Source organism: Ascaphus truei, chromosome 16 (assembly GCF_040206685.1).
Source record: "Ascaphus truei isolate aAscTru1 chromosome 16, aAscTru1.hap1, whole genome shotgun sequence".
Classification (NCBI taxonomy): Eukaryota; Metazoa; Chordata; class Amphibia; order Anura; family Ascaphidae; genus Ascaphus; species Ascaphus truei.
The window spans coordinates 45,070,858-45,089,525 of NC_134498.1; the positions used below are offsets into that span (position 1 = coordinate 45,070,858).

At 42.1% G+C, this 18,668-nt stretch overlaps 1 protein-coding gene across 5 annotated transcripts in view; it reads right to left on the reverse strand.

The window, feature by feature from the left end:
* The window catches only part of TENM1 (teneurin transmembrane protein 1), a 318,544-nt gene that overhangs the window by 80,971 nt on the left and 218,905 nt on the right, over positions 1-18,668 (reverse strand). For all 5 annotated transcript variants that reach the window (XM_075573424.1, XM_075573422.1, XM_075573423.1 and 2 more), the window contains 4 exons: positions 17,660-17,806; positions 15,029-15,245; positions 5,004-5,123; positions 4,230-4,491 (listed from right to left, as the gene is read on the reverse strand). In XM_075573424.1, the coding sequence (XP_075429539.1) occupies positions 4,230-4,491; positions 5,004-5,123; positions 15,029-15,245; positions 17,660-17,806 (746 nt within the window). The remainder of the gene's footprint in view (positions 1-4,229; positions 4,492-5,003; positions 5,124-15,028; positions 15,246-17,659; positions 17,807-18,668) is intronic.

The following is an 18,668-nucleotide window of genomic DNA, read 5'->3' on the forward strand; positions in this document are numbered from 1 at the left end:
CGTGTATACACATACACACACACACGTGTATACACACACGTGTATACACACACACACACGTGTATACACACACACACGTGTATACACACACACACGTGTATACACATACACACACACGTGTATACACACACACACCCCAGCACCACCACATCAGCACACCGGTATCCCATGCCCCCCCAGCACACTGGCATTCTCGGCTCCCCACCATTCCCAGCCCCCATCAACACCATCAGCACCCACACATCGCCACCTTTGCACCTCCCCCATCGGCACACCCACATCCGCACCCCCACATCAGCACCAAACCCTCCCAAATCAGCACACCAATACAATCACCATCAGTACAGCCACAGCAGCACTACCACCGCACATGGGCCGCGTGGACCACTCCCCACCCAAATGCCACACCCACACCACAAACATCCCGGGCAACGCCGGGGCTCTCAGCTAGTAAATAAATAAACGGCTTCAAAACTGGCATAATGATAATCATGTTTTGTCATCTTTTGGGAAAAAGAAAAATGTTGATTTTTTTTGCTAGCTTACTGCAGAAACATCAAATAAGCACATTCTTTAAACTTGTGTTTCCACAAGAAAGATATATGCAGGTTGGAACATCACTGTGAGTGAACCAGCTGCGTAAAAATAGACTACAGCCATGGCATTAAAAGATCACAGCTTATGTTGGTGTATGCGGGTCTTTCTTTTTGTGCATCAGAGACGTGAATTTGCTTTGTATATTCTGAATGTGTGTTGCGTGGGTTGTGTGTATAGCTGCACCTAACCTCATTTTTTTTTTAACACATCACAGCCCAGTTTGTGCGTCTGCTAGCCTGAATACAGAAACCAAAACAAAAAAATTATTATATGGACCATTTGGCCAAACTGCATATCCCCCTAGTTCAGTGGAGGGCAACTCCAGTCCTCAAGGGCCCCCAACAGGTCAGGTTTTAAGGATATCCCTGCTTCAGCACAGGTGGCTCAATCAGTGACTCAGTCAAAGATTGAGATACTGATTGAGCCACCTGTGCTAAAGCAGGGATATCCGTAAACCCTGATCTGTTGTTGGCTCTTGATGACTGGAGTTGGCTAGTCCAGGGGGGCGCAAACTTTTTTCCCTGCGCCCCCCTGCCGGATGTCCTCCTCTCCGCGCGCCCCCTCCCTCCTCCTCCTTACCTTGATTCCCGGCGTCTGGACGTCATTTGACGCCGCGTTGCCATGGCGACGTGTCTCTAGGTGCCGGCTGAATCACAGTAAGTGAGGTTTACAGAGGTCATGCAGCTCCCCCGGCACTTAATTTATGTGCCTTCGGGAGGCGCGCGGGACCTCTATAAACCCCGCTGGTAATCTCGCGCCCCCCCTGGTGGTTGCGTCCCCCACTTTACACACCACTGGGCTAGTCAACGACAGCCACTGATTGACCAACCTGTGCTGAAGCAGGGATATCCTTAACACCTGACCTGCTGGTGGCCCTTGAGGACTGGAGTTGCCCACCTCCGCCCCAGTTACGGCAAAACTAAATGACCTCTGACTTTATTCCCGAACCTTGTGGATCTTTCTCATCCATCTTTTATTCTGTTTTTTGTGCTGTCCCCACTATCTATGCCGAGTACCGTCACACTGCAAAACATCAAATTATTTCTATTTCAAAACATAACAAGACACAAGTTTAAAGGACAAAAAGCAAAAACATAATGTCACGCTTGCACATGTAAAGAAGTAGCATGATCATTTTTTAATTCAAATATGGGGAAACTTAAAATGTATTTGTTCTATTGTCGTTTTTTTATCTGTTGACTTTTCCAAACGTTTGTTTTATTAACTATATTATTTGCGGATCTCTAGAGCTTAGTTGCTTTACCAAACATGAAACCTACCACCTTTTCTTGCAGCACTTGTTAGTATCACAGGATTAGACAGCAATGACGGGAAAATAAGCTCTTATTTATTTATATCAGTATCTAGGAAATGAACTGGACACACGCAGATAGCATCTGGCGTAGAAGAAAGGTAACAAGTGTGTTAGTGGGCCTGGAAATGGCCTGGATTTCTGTTACTGACTTTAGATGATAGAAAGGGAAGATGCAATAAGTGTTTTCAAAAAATATATAAAGCCTCCATGAAAAAAGGGTCAGACTCAAGGATGGAAGAGTTCTACAAGCAGTGTAGATGATTCATGAAGAATGTGAGCTCCAGTGTTAGCATTAAGTAAACAGAAGTGGGTATGGAGAAAGGCTGATGTGTAGTGCAGGGTGCTTCAGAGAAAAGAATGACGAATCTTAAGTATGTTTACACTAGGGGTGGCACACTCCAGTTCTCAAGGGCCACCAACAAGTCAGGTTTTTTTAAGGGTAATAATAATTGTTTGTTCTTGTATAGCGCTGCTAGTTTTACGTAGTGCTTCACAGACACAGTCCCTTTAATGCCTTTACACCCACAATCTAGGTTTTTGGTGCCTGAGGCACAAGGAGATAAAGTGACTTGCCCAAGGTCACAAGGAGCCGACACCAGGAATCAAACCAGGTTCCCCTGCTTCAAACTCAGTGCCAGTCTTTACTCACTGAGCCGCTCCTTCTCCCTATTCAGCACAGATGGCTCAATCAGTGGCTCAGTCGTTGACTGAGCCAGAGTGATCTGTGCTGAAGCAGGGATATCCTTAAAACCTTAAAAATACACCCCCCCAATAAATATAAAAATACACCCAGCCCCCATATAACATATAAAAATACACCCCCAATACATACAGTATAAAAATATACCACTCAAATACATGTTTAAAAAAACAGATTCACATTGGGGATGGTCTCAGGCCTGGCCCGGTGGCTTTGGGGGGTCAGATCAGTTGGCTGGCGCTGCAAGTTGGGCTGACCTCTGGCTGCCGGGCCACTCGCTGCCAGGCACCGGCTCTCCTCCAGCTCTGTCCGACACCGTTGTGCGACGGACCACCTTCTCATACTGGCCAAGCGTACTTCTGGCACACACCGATGTCAGAGAGGCCCGTCACTCACACTGCCGTCGGAAGCTCGGTATGGGACACAGTGAGGCAGAAGCCTGCCGCTGGGGGAGAGCCGGGGCCCGTTGGCGAGAGGACCGGCAGCCAGAGCACGGCCAGAGGTTGGGCCCGACTTGTAGCACCGGCCAGCCATGACCCCAGCACCCACCTGTCCTGGCTCTCCTTCCCTGTCGGTGGCCCTGCACCCAGCAGTACTGCCATGAATGGGCACCCTCTCCATATTGCGCTTTGTGTTGTCACAGGCAGATTCATACTAAATGGTGCTAAGGCCTTAAAGTAGCAATCGAAGCCGGCGATTTTCTTTGCAAATGTTTTAACTTTTTAACATATGATTGAAGAAGAGGGTCTCCAGAGCTAAACCCCACTAATTTCAGATCCAGAGACCCTTTGCTTCTGGAGATACTTACCTCCGAAGGGGGTGCCAGTTTGAGTCTGCTTTTTAAATCTCCTGCATCATGTGGGCCAATCGGATGCCACACAGGATGATGTCACGGCTTCCTATTGGTCCACAGGGCGCGGGAGCTTTGAAACACCGCCATTATGTGATCCCAGCTAGCCGAGCGGAGTGGCTACCGGCACCCCCTACCTCCGGAGGTCTTTATCTCAGGAAGCAGGGGGTCCCTGAGCTGAAATTAATGGGGTTCAGCACCGGAGACCCCCTGATTCAAGCCTATATTAAAATACAGACGAGACCACGAGTATTCTAAAGCTTGCCTTAAACTAGCCCGGTTACATTCTGGGTATGTGCTGGGGGTAACCTGGCTAGTTTAAGGCAAGTTTAAGGTATTTCTGCATTGACTAATGACCCCATAGGATTAACACAAAAGAGGTCCCTGGCAGTCCCATTCAGTTTGAATGGAACCCCCGCTGTTAATCTGATGGGCCATTAATCAATGCAGAAATGCTGGGTCTAGATGAAAGGCAAGTTTAAGGCATGTATCCAGCATGTACCTGGGTGTACCTGGGTCTTTTTGGCGATTGCTACTGGTTTGTGTTAGAATAACCGTGGGCACTACAGTATACAAAAATTGGCAAAAACCCCTGCTTGCTTGAATTGCTTTTTAAAATGATTTATGCACCATTTAGAACATATGCTCTTTCCTTTCTATGTGATTTCAGCAGACATACACCTTTGTAGAAATGTATTGTACCAGCACGACCACGCTGCTTGCATTATTTGAAATCAATACGAGCATGGACCACATTACCCAATTACCTGCAGTTCGGCAATAACCGTTCCTCTCTGCGGACATGAGCCAGCAAACGCGGTTAAAGGTGAAGGAAGAACAACTGGATTTGGGCTGATAAAGCTGCTCATGTCACACAATGGAGCCTCCAGCTCTGCTCTCTGCATCACCACTTTATCAACAACTATAAATTTATTCCAAGGCAGCCACAGTGTCCTCTTCTCAGCAACAAAAGGGGATCTCTCAAACAGGAGGGTGACAGAGATGCCACCAATAATGACAAGATCAAAGCTGAAAGGAAGAGAGATATAAAGAAAAGTGAAAACATAGCAGATCGTCTTCAAGACACGGTGACAACGGGCTATGCCTTACAGCAGGGGTCTTCAGCAGGGATCTTCAGCACATGGGGTCTTCAGCACAGGTGGCTCAGTCTTTGACTGAGTCACTGATTGAGCCACTTGTGCTGAAGCAGGGATATTTATAAAAGCTGGCCTGTTCGTGGCCCATGAGGACTGAGTTTGAGACCCCTGCCTTACAGGAAGGGCTCCAATGTCATGCAAGGAAACCATATCCTGCAGCAGATTCATTCATTTTCTCTTAATTAAGTTCCACCTTTTCAATGGCATTATGATTCTACCGAGCTAAAATGGTCCACTTAATAAACATGAGGAGCAGGTATGACAGACAACAAGAAGTAGTCATGGTCTTAACGGGAACAGAACGATTATACAGCACATCATGCGAGATCGAGTGGGCATGGAGATTGGGAATTTGATTTAATAAAAGGGAAATGACGACTGTACCTTCCATCCTGCCGACTGATTGTGTATCCATAGTCGCTGTGATGCAAAAAGCTGACATTGACACCTACTAGGGGAGTCCCATCACCGGCTACCACCTGACCCCGAACAACACAGGCGCGGCTGTAAAAAGAAAAAAAAAAACACGAATGAATGCAAGTAAGCAAAGAACATGCACATCCATTTAATGCACATTAGGAATTTGTTTGAAAAAAAGTGTGATATCAATGTTCTGACAGCTGCCTCCCACTAGGTTACAACATTGTTGATCTGGAACAAAAACATTTAAAAATGAATACATTTATTTTTCTTATTGCTGGCTGATTCTGACTTGTCCCTTTAACTTCAGCACCAGGAACAGCGGCTGTTGTGGAGTGCACTGAGATCTATACCAGACTCATTACGAGCAGCACTACACCCGTCCAGCAGCTCTTAACCCGTCCCAATAATAAATACTTCCAATAAATGTATCAAAACGAGGCATTGTCCTTATCTGCTGTCGATATATTAAAGTATGTTTCTATGCTTGAGAGAAACCAAAGGTAGCCCTACAACACAAGCTGATGTATAGTATGGCCACTGGAATTAACATACATCTGATTCTCCGTGTCTTGCACGCCTTTTTGATAGTAATGTATAGCAAACACAGCCATGATATCGAACAGAAGAAAAACAACGGACAACTGAGACTGTTTGCAGGGACAATTAAATTGTGACTGCACTGTACAGTTGTTTCGGTTGAGTGCCTAGGTCTAAAATGTAATTGCATGATACGTGTGCGCATTCAAGAAAATCAGGTGAACTAGGCTTTCCAAGTAAATTTAAAGGATATTAAAGAAATGCAACTAGAAAAAAAACAGATGACATGGTACAGGATTGTCAGAGATTTTATTTCAACAGCTGTACAATACAATATGTATTACTATGACATACTTATGACATATGTGTATGACATACTTGAAAACGAGGGGTAACTCTCATTGTATTACTTCCGGGTAAAAATTTTTAATAAATAAATATGTAGAAGATAAATGGCATATACCAGAACTTGGAATAGAAACGTATTTCTTACGTAGGAATGAAGGGGAGACACAGTATTACACCACACGGACAGGTGTGTATACAATAAACAATCTCAAATATCACATCCAAACTAACATGACTGAAATGCTCATACTGTAGATGAATTTAAAATGGCCCCATTTCTTTGAATAACCAAGCAGTATACCAGGGAGTAATGTTGTAAAATACAAGTTTTTAGGATTTGTTTTACAGGTTTTGATGGAATCGTATTGAGTTTTTTTGCAGTGTAATATTGTAATAATTGCTTGGCGTTTTTAAAAGCATTATTAGACTAGAATTAACTAAAGCAGGGGTTCTCAACTCCAGTCCTCAAGATCCCCCAACAGGTCAGGTGTTAAGGATATCCCAGCTTCAGCACAGGTGGCTCAATCAGTGGCTCAGTCGAAGCACATATGTTGCCCGTTCTGGCAATCAATGGTTAAACAATATACCAATTAGGAAAATCTCCCTGCCATCAGAGTTCTGGGCTTCAGAATGGGTCAAGATTAGACCAAGCTGCCCTGATGTCTTGTAGTCAGTTGAGATCTGATAAGATTCTATTGCCACCAATAACCGATTGCTTAAGGCCGGACTCGCTGTCATCAATGGGGTTGATACATTATTCTGTGCAGTTTGACATGGACACTGCAAAACTCTGCTTTATATTCGAAGCCTGAGCCACTGATTGAACCACCTGTGCTGAAGCTTGGATATTCTTAAAACCTGACCTGTTGGGCGGTCCTGAGGACCGGCGTTGAGAGCCCCTGATCTAAAGTATGCAAGCCATTGGTGATTGCAAATAAAAAAGTGCTTGCATGTTTAAGTGAAATTAGCCATACATATTGCTGACTGAGATGTTAAAAGTACCGCAGTTTTTCTAGATTTTAGATTTAATAAAGAAATACCATTATTAGCTTCTTTAGGATAGGGCAATATTTAGCTTTGATGAACAACCTCTCATTCTGATGATATTATCTAATATTTAGCATTGCATCAACATTCCTCATTCTGCTTGAAACATACCTCTTCTTCGTTCACTAAACCTGTGCATTCGTATCATGGAATACGGAGTATCATGGGCTTACTGAACCTACAACCCAACTAACCCGGCTTGACTTTCCCTGTCAGCAACAATATGGGGTGTGTACAGATTATATTCAAGGGAATCATTTCTAATAGGATAAAGGGATATGGTGTCTACTTGTCAACAATAACTGACAGGATTTCTGGAACTGGAAAAGACCCCGCCACCTGGATTTCCTGGAATGCTACGTGTGACACCATCTAATCAAGCTAGTTTGGGTCGTTTTTTTTTTTTTTTTACAATGTATCGATTTAAACCCTTCCAGTGTAAGCTCTTCAGTGCAGGAGGCTCTAGCTAAAATTGCAATCCAATGTCACGCGGAAGAGCTGCATCTACATCTAGTGCAGCAAGAAGAGATAATTATTCTGCCATTATCTGTAAGTCATGAAAAGAGAACACCCCCATATACCACAGAATATTTCAAAGTGAAATTTAATAACCTCTCTAATTGTCTAATTCACTGAAGCTGAAATCTAGCCATATATGTTGTGGACTGTAATGCTTTCTTCCATAAAATTAAATTAGATTATTTTTTGTACCACTTTATTTAGTTGTTATCATAATTCACAGCATAATGAAGCATAGATTAAAGGGGCGGCTTCAGAGAAGGGTTCCAAAAAGAGGGGAGGGGGGAAAGGAAAGATGCATGATCCTTTGGTGTACAAAAGCCAAAGAATAGAGAACATTTGAAATATAGTAACAAAGGAGGGAGAGGGAGCAGGGTTTATACCTTTTATATTGGCCCAACATATAGGGAAAGGACCCTGAGAGATTCGAAAGCTTGTAACATATCAACTACTTGTTGGTCCAAGAAAAGATATCACACCCCCTACTCCCTCTCCCTACTTGTTCCATGTTACTACATGGAAGAAAGGACCAACACAGCTCCCCACTCATCTTTGCTAGAACATTTGAAAAGAAGATATAGACAAGGTAATCCCGATTAAACGTGGTATGGAACCCAAACATCAAAGACAAGAATGAGCAACCCCTTGTACAACTTAGTCCAATTAAATGTTCCTAGATTTGATATGTAACTTGTTAACTTTTCCATTATCTTAACAAATTAAATCTGATCTTACATTTTTTTTTAAAGGACGGAGGGTTAATTTGTAAGGTGTCAAAAATTATAGAACGCCGGAGAGAATATTCATCTTAACCAAGCAAAGCTGACCTATCCTGGAAGTAGGGCAATTGTGGAAAAATGTCGTCGTCTTAAAAAAAGGAGAGTAGTTGACCGAGGAGAGGGGCGATCATTGGTAATTCCTCTCCCCCCCCTTCCAAATATTTTACATTTTCATGACTGATCTGAAGTCAAAATTCAAATTGGAGGAACATTTTTTAAGGGTATGCAGTGGAATATTAGTAGCTAATGTTTCCGATTTTGAGATGTTTATTTTAAAGCCTGGAAATTGCCAAACCTGTTCTAGAGTGGAAAATTGATTGAGTAAAGTAATTAAAATGCTTTGTGATTGTTAACAGAACATTGCCCACAAATAGGGAGAGTTTAAGCTCTTTACCTATGATAAAAAAATATTAGGACCAGCGTGGATGGAATAATTGAGTGGTTCAAAGTACAGGGTAAATAATAAAGAGGAGAGAGCAGCCATGGGAAGTCCTGATTTTATATGGGAAACCTAGTGGATTGCTGTCCATTCACTCTAACAGATGCTGAAAATCAAATATTCAGTATAAGGCTTCAATCCAACAGCATTCAGTGTTGAACATACTGTAAAATTCTGATAGCTTTGGCGTTAGATACAGAAAAAGCCTTTGAGAAATGAAGAATCTTTATAAGACATCTCCAGCTTGTCCATTTTTGATGGATCCAACTTGATCTCGGGGTATTAATGTTGGTAGGATGGGATTTATTCTCTTGGCCAAGACAGTCACACAGACAGGCCCAAACACGTCAGAAGAAGAAAAAAGGGAATGCATTTTAACCATTTCTGTTTGGAATAATAGGTAAGAAAATTAGAATCCAGACCCTAAGAAGTTAAATTAGACCCCCAAAAACTGTCATATATAAGGGGGTAAGGACATGTTTCCTCCATAGCTAATACCAGCACCACAAATGATATATCTTTGAATGACCAGGAACAGTCCAACTCCATCTCTTCTTAGGAGGAGAGGCTTGGTTCTGATTCAGATGCTTCATTTATTTTCCAACTGTAGACCATTCGGTGCTGGCTTAGGCCTCTAAGGGGTTAGTATTCTAGCCGTGCCCGTCTCTTCTGGAACATGAAGTCCCACGTCTCGCAAGAGGTTGAGGCTTTCATATGGAGGAGATGTGGTCTTTGTTATACTTGCAACCCTCCCTGCCCGGCATCCTATGGAGGCTAATTTGGTGTAGTGGTGTGTTTAACATCAGCATAGATTTACCTTGTCCCAGTGTGCTGGATGTGGTTGGGTGGGCGATGGAAAAGATGGGCGCCAGGAGTTTTTATAGTACAACTTCAATCTTTATTCATTTTCCGAGACATGGGAACACCTCATTTCCATATACAATAAGATTTACATGGCTGCACCTGGTTTCATCCATACTGCTATCACTCTTACCATAGTTCTTTCCGGAGTGCCCTCTTCACACTCCTGGGAGGTAGAAGCACTTGTTACTGAGAAAACGAATTATATTGGACCATGCCTGCCTTGTATCGCTTGCTTAGCACTATCCATGTGATACTGCAATTTCGGCCCACTTCTCAGATTCTGTCCTGTTCTGGGGAGGTTACTATTACCCTCCTTTCCATGCAGGAAACTGCCACTTTCTCAGGGGCTATAAACTCTGTATATGGACATCCACTTTGGGGGCTGATCCCGACATCCTAGAGCCCAATCTAAGCAGCTCTCTGTGGCATGTCTGTATTCCCGCTCTCAGATAAACCGAGAAAAAAAGCGCAAACCCATACACAATTCAATAGTGATATAGAGTGGCTTGCTAAAAATTAATGTGATACATATATTAATGTGAAGTGCTCCTCAAACAGGTGCTGCCTGATACCTGCGGTCTCCCAACTCCAATGACAAAGATAACAATAGGCATCAACGGCGCAAACTGAGTGACATGTAAAATAAATAAGTGAATTGATGTGGATGAACAAATCGGTGCTAAAGTTACTGAATGTCAACTCCACTTGTCTCGCACAGCAGTTCCTTTCGTTGATTCAGAGACAGTGGTGGTCCATAGAGAACCTCAATCTCCCCACTACTATTGAGCAATGGGTAACTTTAGGCGAACTCCAGCCTTACTCCAGTCTCGTCAGCTGCACAGCATGCACGCTCGAGCGCACGTTCGCGCGCACGGCTTCTCCGGGCTCTGTCTTTCTCGATATCCGATCAGCTGGACAGCAGGGCTCCACGAAAAACAGGGGGGCCTAGTCTCTCCATTACTAGGTTAACCTTTCCGCTGCCTCTACTCCATCAGGCTCCGGCTCTCCTTTCCTTCTGGAACCTCCCTCAATGGCCCCCCCTCTGACTCTTGTAGCTCCTCTGACGTAGTTCCATCTGTCATCACAGGGTGGAGCCTATCATCAACGGCTTACTAGTAACTCCCTATATTACATAAGTAACTCAAGGAGGGTGGTTACATACTGTTTTGGTTAAGTATGATTCTTTATGGGAAACCTCAGGGATAGCAGATTTTATATTCTCCAAGGACATTTGTTCCCTTGTTCTAGATCCGCTGCTTTTGCGATGTACAGTAGATGGTGACAGGTAAGAGAAGATCTGAAGGATGCAGTCTTCAATAGTTATTACTTGGGAGTCTCACGCAGCTTTAGAAAGCACCTCCTTGCTTTTATAATAGTGAAGTCTCACCATAATGTTCTAATATTTTCCTGGCTCTACAAATCTCCACTTTAAAGCTCTAAAGGTTCTGTCTATGTGAAGCTGGACAGCTTGAAGTGAGGGAGCAGTTGCATCAACATCTGGGATAAATACACTTTAAGTTGAGTGGTATCAATTTTCTACAGGATGTTTTGAACTCTCGGATTGTTCCGAAGTGACCTGTTCTTTTAGTCTTCCATTTTCTTGTAGATTGTCAACTTGATGGCATAAGAGTACCGGCTTCTCTCTGCCGCCGATCGGAATTGGATCACCTCCTCCAGTTGGTTTTCTACTGAACTAGTTCTCTCACCCACTGAGAGAGGGTTACTGCTTTAGAATTTCCATAGATTTTCGCAATTCAGTTGCAAAGTGGTTTGGATGTCTGTCAAGAAACGAGACATATCTAGTCTTATGAGTGTAACAAGCAAGTCCTCCTCTAGCTCAGAGTCAAAAGCACCATATGGGGATGTGCTGATTTCAAGTTAAGCTGTAGGCACCACTTCAAACTTAAGTTGAAGACTTCGGCATAACACTGTGTTACTTGTTGTCACTTGAGTTGCTCCAGGTTTTTCTACTCTTGGTGGCACTGTTTCTAATGGAAAAGTCTAGAGACTCACTGTTACCCAATCTGAACAAAGTTCTTTATTTGTTACACTAGGCTTGTACTTGATAAAGGCTCTTGATGTCTAGATAGGAATCTGCTGTGACCTTATTTTGACTTGTCTTGTGATCGTCTGAGAGAGAAATCTTGCAGATGTCCCAGATGGCCGCTCCTTTCATTTCCCCCTCTCATTACAATATTCCAGCAGGTATTTTACCACTTGAGGTTCTGCACACCTGTCTCTCACTTAGGCTTTGAATGCTTCCTGCATGTCACAGTGCAATCACCAGGATGGGCCACAAGGAACCCGGGGTCCACCAAGCATGTGCATGGGAATTTACAACCTCATCTGTACCTAAGAAAATTAATATTGTGGCTCTGACAGACTCAACTAATTTCAGGAGCAGTACAGCTTGTTGAGGAACTTCTATTCCTTTTTAAGGATGTACATTTTTCTGCCCCTCCTCACATCTCAGCCCTAATTTCTTGCTATACATCTGCCCGACTCTTGCGTTCTGCTCAAGGATGTCTTCTGTCCTATCTAAAAACGCACCTCTTTAACAAAGTATATGGGTAGCTCTGTGGCTTCTAGTATACATCTCATATACACTGACCCCCTTGCAGATGCACTTACTATAACACCCTCTTATTGTCTCTAAGTTCTCCCTAATTACCACTTAGATTGTAAGCTCTTCGGGGCAGGAACACCCTTTCCTATTGTTTCTGTCATGTCTGAAGCGCTGATTCCCATAATGTGTTATTTTATTATGCCACGTGTATTATTACTGCTGTGAAGCACTGTGCACATAAATGGCGCTATATAAATAAAGATGTACATACATACATTTAGAGCAGTAAGTGGACAACGCTAGACAAATGCGTCCCCCATGACAGACTCTTAGCCACGCCCCCTAAATTAGTTTTTTTATTGATCGTGTGACCTTTACAACCTTAAAGACCATTAGGACAATAAGGACCAATAACTTTGATAGTTTTTTTACGATTCCACATTATCTCAGAAATTACCAAATAGATTCGCTACTAACTATTGTGACTACAACGTTCATATTGTATGAAACACTACAGATATGAAAACATAAACAACCCCTTTAGAGCTCGAGTGAATGGAACAGGTAGAAATAATCCAGTTATTGTCTCATTCCTTTTGCAAACGGACTTTTCGTTTCGCTGCTTAATATTCCACGTACCGTTCAAACCCCCAAGTTACTGTGATAAATCCATCCAACCCATCATTATTCTTTGCGTTATCTTGAAGATCCATGATGCATATATTTTATTCACCATCATTCATAGCTCGTGAACATGGGCTTGCTTTTGGATCTCATATTTTACATCCCACACTGAATTACAACATTTATAAGAACTCCGAAATTCATTATTCTGCACGCATCTCCATTGAGCTGTCTTTCCATCTATTGGACTATAAATGTTTTCATTTGCATCGCCCGGGCAGTAGTATTTTCCATCAGCATTGATTGTTCCGGTATTCACTATGTACAGCAGCGTGCAGTGGATTCTAATTTATATTGTAACAGTTAAACTGTATGGTATAAGCCAGGGGCTCTCAACTCCAGTCCCCAACAGTTCAGGTTTTCAGGATATCCCTGCTTCAGCACAGGTGGCTCAATCAGTGGCTCAGTCGAAGCTACCTGTGCTGAAGAGCTACCTGTGCAGTCTTTGGCGGAGCCACTGATTGAGCTACCTGTGCTGAAGCAGGGATATCCTTAAAACCTGACCTGTTGGGGTGTATTCAGGACGGGTAAAGCAACAGTATTAGATAAAAAGCTAAACCCACCCCCTTTTCGCCTACATTTTGTACTGTAACTGGTAACTTTTTATGTCTGGTTAAAATTTGCCATCACAAATAACATTCATTTTTTTTCTTTGTTTTCAGGATGTTCGTGGGTCCGACATCTGCAATTCTCAAATTCCGCAGTCGGATCTGAATTCCGAGTCGAATTTCGGAATTAGTTTTTGAATCCGAGCGAAATGCGAGGCAAACCCCCCCCCCCCAAAAAAAGGGCTCAGCCATGGATTTGTTATTGTTGTGGTTATTTTTTTTCTAAGGGCTGTTTCATTTTTAATAAACGGTTAAATATTTGTGAAAAAAAAGTGCACATTTGTAATAATGGCGCCAAGTGGAGAGCTACTGGGAAAGTGACTTCATTTTACTGTTCCAACATTTTATAGCAAATAAAAATACCACTTGTGAGCACATTTACGTCTCAGACAGGTCTGCAGCCCTGATTTTCACCATTATATCTTAGCATACAGTGCTTCCACTGCAGCCAGGGATTCTGGGAAATGACATGCAAATGAGCACACAGTGTCACCTTTTGCTTCATGTCCATTTTAACATGGACCCGTATTAGCATATGCCTGCCACGTTACACAGCTTTTCAGCACAGCCTGGGTTAAAAAAGTGCAGAGCCGGTAACCCTACTCACAGACAGCTGATTTGACCTTTTTGGGTCTCATCAGTGTGCGGCTTTGCAATCAGAAGCGGGGATAGGTTTCAACCATAACATTTGATAAACATCCAAAAACAAATCGAGATTTGGCAAAACCAAAACACAAATATTTTTGGGGAATCACAACGCAATCATGAAAATGTTTAAAACCAAAAACACCAAACGAAAGCGCCCACCTCAACCTTTTACTGCAAATAAAACCAGCTGCAAAGAGGTGAAAAAGGCAAAGAAAAGAAGTGATTCACATTTTCTATAGAAGAGATTAGCCATAAAGGGTTAAATACATTAAAGACAGCAATACAGTACAAGCTCAATGTCATTTTTCAATGAATTCCCATCTTTAGTGACATAGTTCTACTCTGAAACGTGTTTCTATTCCCACCGCACACGGTTATCGCTTTTGCACGTACAGCATTCCCACAAATTAGCGATGTTGTGAAGATGGAAATGTACAACCTGTCCATGTTAAAATGGACAAGAAGTAACAAGTGACCATAGGGTGAGTGTTCATTTGCCATGTCATTAACCAGAATCCCAGGACGGACTTGAAAACGAGAGGTAACTCTCAATGTATTACTTCCTGGTGAAACATTTTATAAATACATAAATAGAATTCCTAGCTGCAGTGGAATCTAAGAAAAAATGAGATAATGGGGGAAGACAAGGGTACCGACCTATGAGATAATGCTAAGCGATAATGGGGGAAGACAGGAGTACCAAACTATGAGATACGTATATGTGCTCACAAGTGGTATTCTTATTTGATTTAAAACGACAAAAGCAGGACCGTAAACATTAGCCAAGTATTTGTATTTATTTTTTCAAATGAAAGCATTACCAATGAACAGAAATAGTACACGATGTTAGATCATAAACCCCCAGGCTACAACATGCTTCTGCTTGCAATGTTGCTTTAATCGTTGGATATCCTACTGTTTTTCAGAAGTCACAGGGTAACACCTACCTGCTGTCAAAAGCGATTTCTCCAGGAATTACATGAGTGCTGTCCTTGCCAATGAGGAATTTAATCCGGTCATAGAAAAGCCTTGGGGGATGCTGGGAGAATGGCGGTTGACTTTGTTGGATGAGGTCCACAGGGTCAGGTGAACCTTGACAGAGAGGGCTAGAGAAGCAATTGGCTTGCTGGCAGCAATCTGGATCCACACAGTCTGTCAGGCCATCTGTAATGGTAGAAATTATCATAAGCCAACTAAAAGATATCTGCAGAGATTTCAACTACAGGTGCCTCAAGGGTACAAATAAGAGAGAGAGTCAAAAACAAGGTGTCGTGACCTAAAGGGAGCAGGTGTTACACTAACGAGAAATATGAGAAAGTGCTATTTCACTGAAAAGAGGAAAATGTATGGGGCAGCCTCTCAGCATAGATAGAGTAAATGATACAATGCAGAGGTTAGAAACCGTGCACAAAGGAACCTTACAGGATTCCAAAGAACGTGATAAACGTCTTAGTTAAATCATTTCTGGATTTGCAAGAAGATTCAGAAAAAAGCAAGGGAACGCAAAGTGATTGTGCCCCTAAAAGAATTCACTACACTGCACACCACTAAGTGTAAAAAAACACCTCATATATTTATTTAACAATTCAATTAGTATGGTTTTGTGATCACTCACTATCCCTCCCCTGCTGTTTCTCTTTGCAAGTATATTGGCAGGTTCGGCGACCAAATGGAAAATATTAATATGGGCGATGTTTCCCCTTTAATGCAGAAGGGGTCAATATTAGAGATGGGGGGGGGGAATCCGCCCAAATCCGGTTCCTGGATTCCCTCGCAGTTTCCCCCCAAAATCCGCAAACGGATTTGGACGGTTTTAATCTGCGCGGATAAATAAAATAAAAAAAAAATGCCCTTGGATACAGCCCGTGGACAGATTTGTAGCATCCAATCTATGGATTCAGCAATGCGTTGGCAGATTCTATTCCTGAATCCGTGGATTGGATGCTACAAATCCGTCCACGGGTCACGGAATCCGAGGAGTGTATTGGTAATAGTAATAAAAAAAACACACAAAATGCGAATCGCCCTTTTTGAGATTGATCTGCTGAAATCCGCGGACCAAAGGAACCGGCCGATCCACTAAAGAATCAAATTCGCCCCCTCAAAAATCTCCGAACCCTATTCAATATCTCCTTTGGCTTTGATCCCAGATTTATTAAACATTGCAACGCTTTAGGGGGGTTCCCCTCACTGATTACATGTGCCAATAACGTTTTTCTGTGCAATCAGCAACCTGCAGCCTAGGTCTGTATTTCACCGGCGGTGCATTGCCATTACCTGCTTTTATCTACACTTTAGTATACTGCATCTTAAATTCCCTTCATGTGAACATTGCACCATGTCAATGATTCCAAACCATTTGCGAAACTTCACTTTTGCCCAACATTTTACTTTTTCAACTTCATTACAAAATAAAAATGCGTTTCTCGTTGGACAGAGAAGACCTCATCTCAAGTTGGACTTTGTCCTATAGATATACACTGTACATCTCAGATTACTATGTTGACATGCTTGGAAGAACATGAGTAAGTTCAGCAAAATGCTGAAATACTGTTCAGCAAAGATCTAAGTCCTAATGAATAAAACAATCTGGATGGAGAAAAACAGGCCTAACATCATTTGTAAGCATTAAGTATATCAATGTATTGTTCTAATTTTGGAGTCCGAATTTACTATACTCATACACCACAATGTATGTCATTCAAGTATAACAGTATCACCATTTATGCTAAAAACATTTGGATGAATACACATAGCCGACCTACACAAAATAACGCTATTTAATAATAATGTTTAGAAAACATATCAAATAGCAGGTTACATACATAGCAGAGTTTTTTTAATGGAATCTCCATCACTAAGTTTGGGATATTATCAAAGATTTGTCACTTGTGCAAAAACATTTAAAAAAAAGTATACCTAATTTACACACAAAAGATTAAAATACAATTGAAGTGTTTTATGTTACAGTGTTGAATGGTTTAACATATGAACAAAAAAACACGTTTGCTACTGGTTAACACACTGAATAATACAGAATAAAAAGGTGTTAATCATGTTAACACTTTTTGCAACGACCTTTTTTTTAATGTAACTCATTTTCTTCTATCCAGAAACAAGTAGTTCAAATTACTACAGAAAAGCCTTAAGATTCATAAAAGTAATTTCCTTACTTTCATAGAAGTGATTTTCATTTGTCCCTTTTTCTGTTTCTGTTGAGAAAATACTCTTTTTTTGAGAAAACTTACGAAAATGTGAGAATGACCCATTAAATGTACTACAACTGAGCTTATCCATTTCCCAGAAATCCTGCAACACACGGCAGGTTAGTGTATTAAAGGGTTCCAAGCATCAAGAAAGATACTGTAGGTTTCACAACCATCAAAACCATTGTTTAGTTGATAATAATTGTGTAATATTCAGTAAAGAAATGCAATGCTTATTTACGTCCCATTATAATTCCCAGTTCTACTTGAATAACTGAAGGCTTGCTACTGGTGATCAGGCTGTGTTGTAGGGATAGTAACAGTAGCGTGCAGCAATATGGAGACTAATAGTGAAGTTTCAGTAGCACGTACCTTCATCATTGTCCACATTGTCAGCACACATCATTTCCATGATGACATTACATCCAGATCCACTCCAGCCTACTTGACAAACACAGTGCCACCCATTCTGATCAAGGGTGCATCTCCCATTTCCATAGCAGAGACCTGGACACCCATCTAAAAGGAGGCGGAAACAGCATGGATTAGAAAAGTACTTTATAGATAAGTTGCCAGACAGCGTGTGCAGCTCACACAGCAGTAGAAGGGTTGAAGAAACAGTTTCACGATCTGCTTGCTACTATCTATAAGCCCAGACTGTTCAGCTGGCCAGAGCTAACAACAGGCCAGGTATTGGGGATATCCCTGCTTCAGCACAGGTGGCTCAATCATTGAGCCACCTGTGCTGAAGCACGGATAGCCTTAAAACCTGACCTGGTGGTGGCCCTTGAGGACAGGATTTGATCACCCCCAGGTGTACAGCATTAAGGTCCAAGCGTTCAAAGGTAAGTATCGCTTACACCTCTAAATTGTGGGCGTAGTGGCAATTTGTCAGGCTGTCACATGCTCCTCATATGAAACAAGTCTTACTTATAGAAGGCATCGTTACTTTGTTTTAGTGACAGTGGTGTGATACTTTCTAGTGAAGTCCTAATAAAAATATATTTGAATTTAAAGCTGCAGTTCAAGCTGTTGTTTAAAAAAAAAAAAAAAAAAAAAAAAAAAGTGCAATATGCATCAATATAATCTACACATTGACAAGTGATTAGCTAAATTGCTGATCGATTCGTTCTCCTGTAATCGATCGCTGAAATGCATCTGGGGTCTCATTAAATGCATCTTGGGTCCTCTTCTGCTGCACTGACAGCCAAAGTTCTGTGAGGAAGATCATGTGACTAGATTCAATTGGTTCACTGCTAAAGAGGGTAGGGCTCAAAAAGGTAATGCTGTTTCAGAAGGGGAAGGGGATGTGACTTTGTATATGGTTGCTATAGGAACAAAAATGCCTGTTACATTAGAATACATGATAAATGTCTTCCAA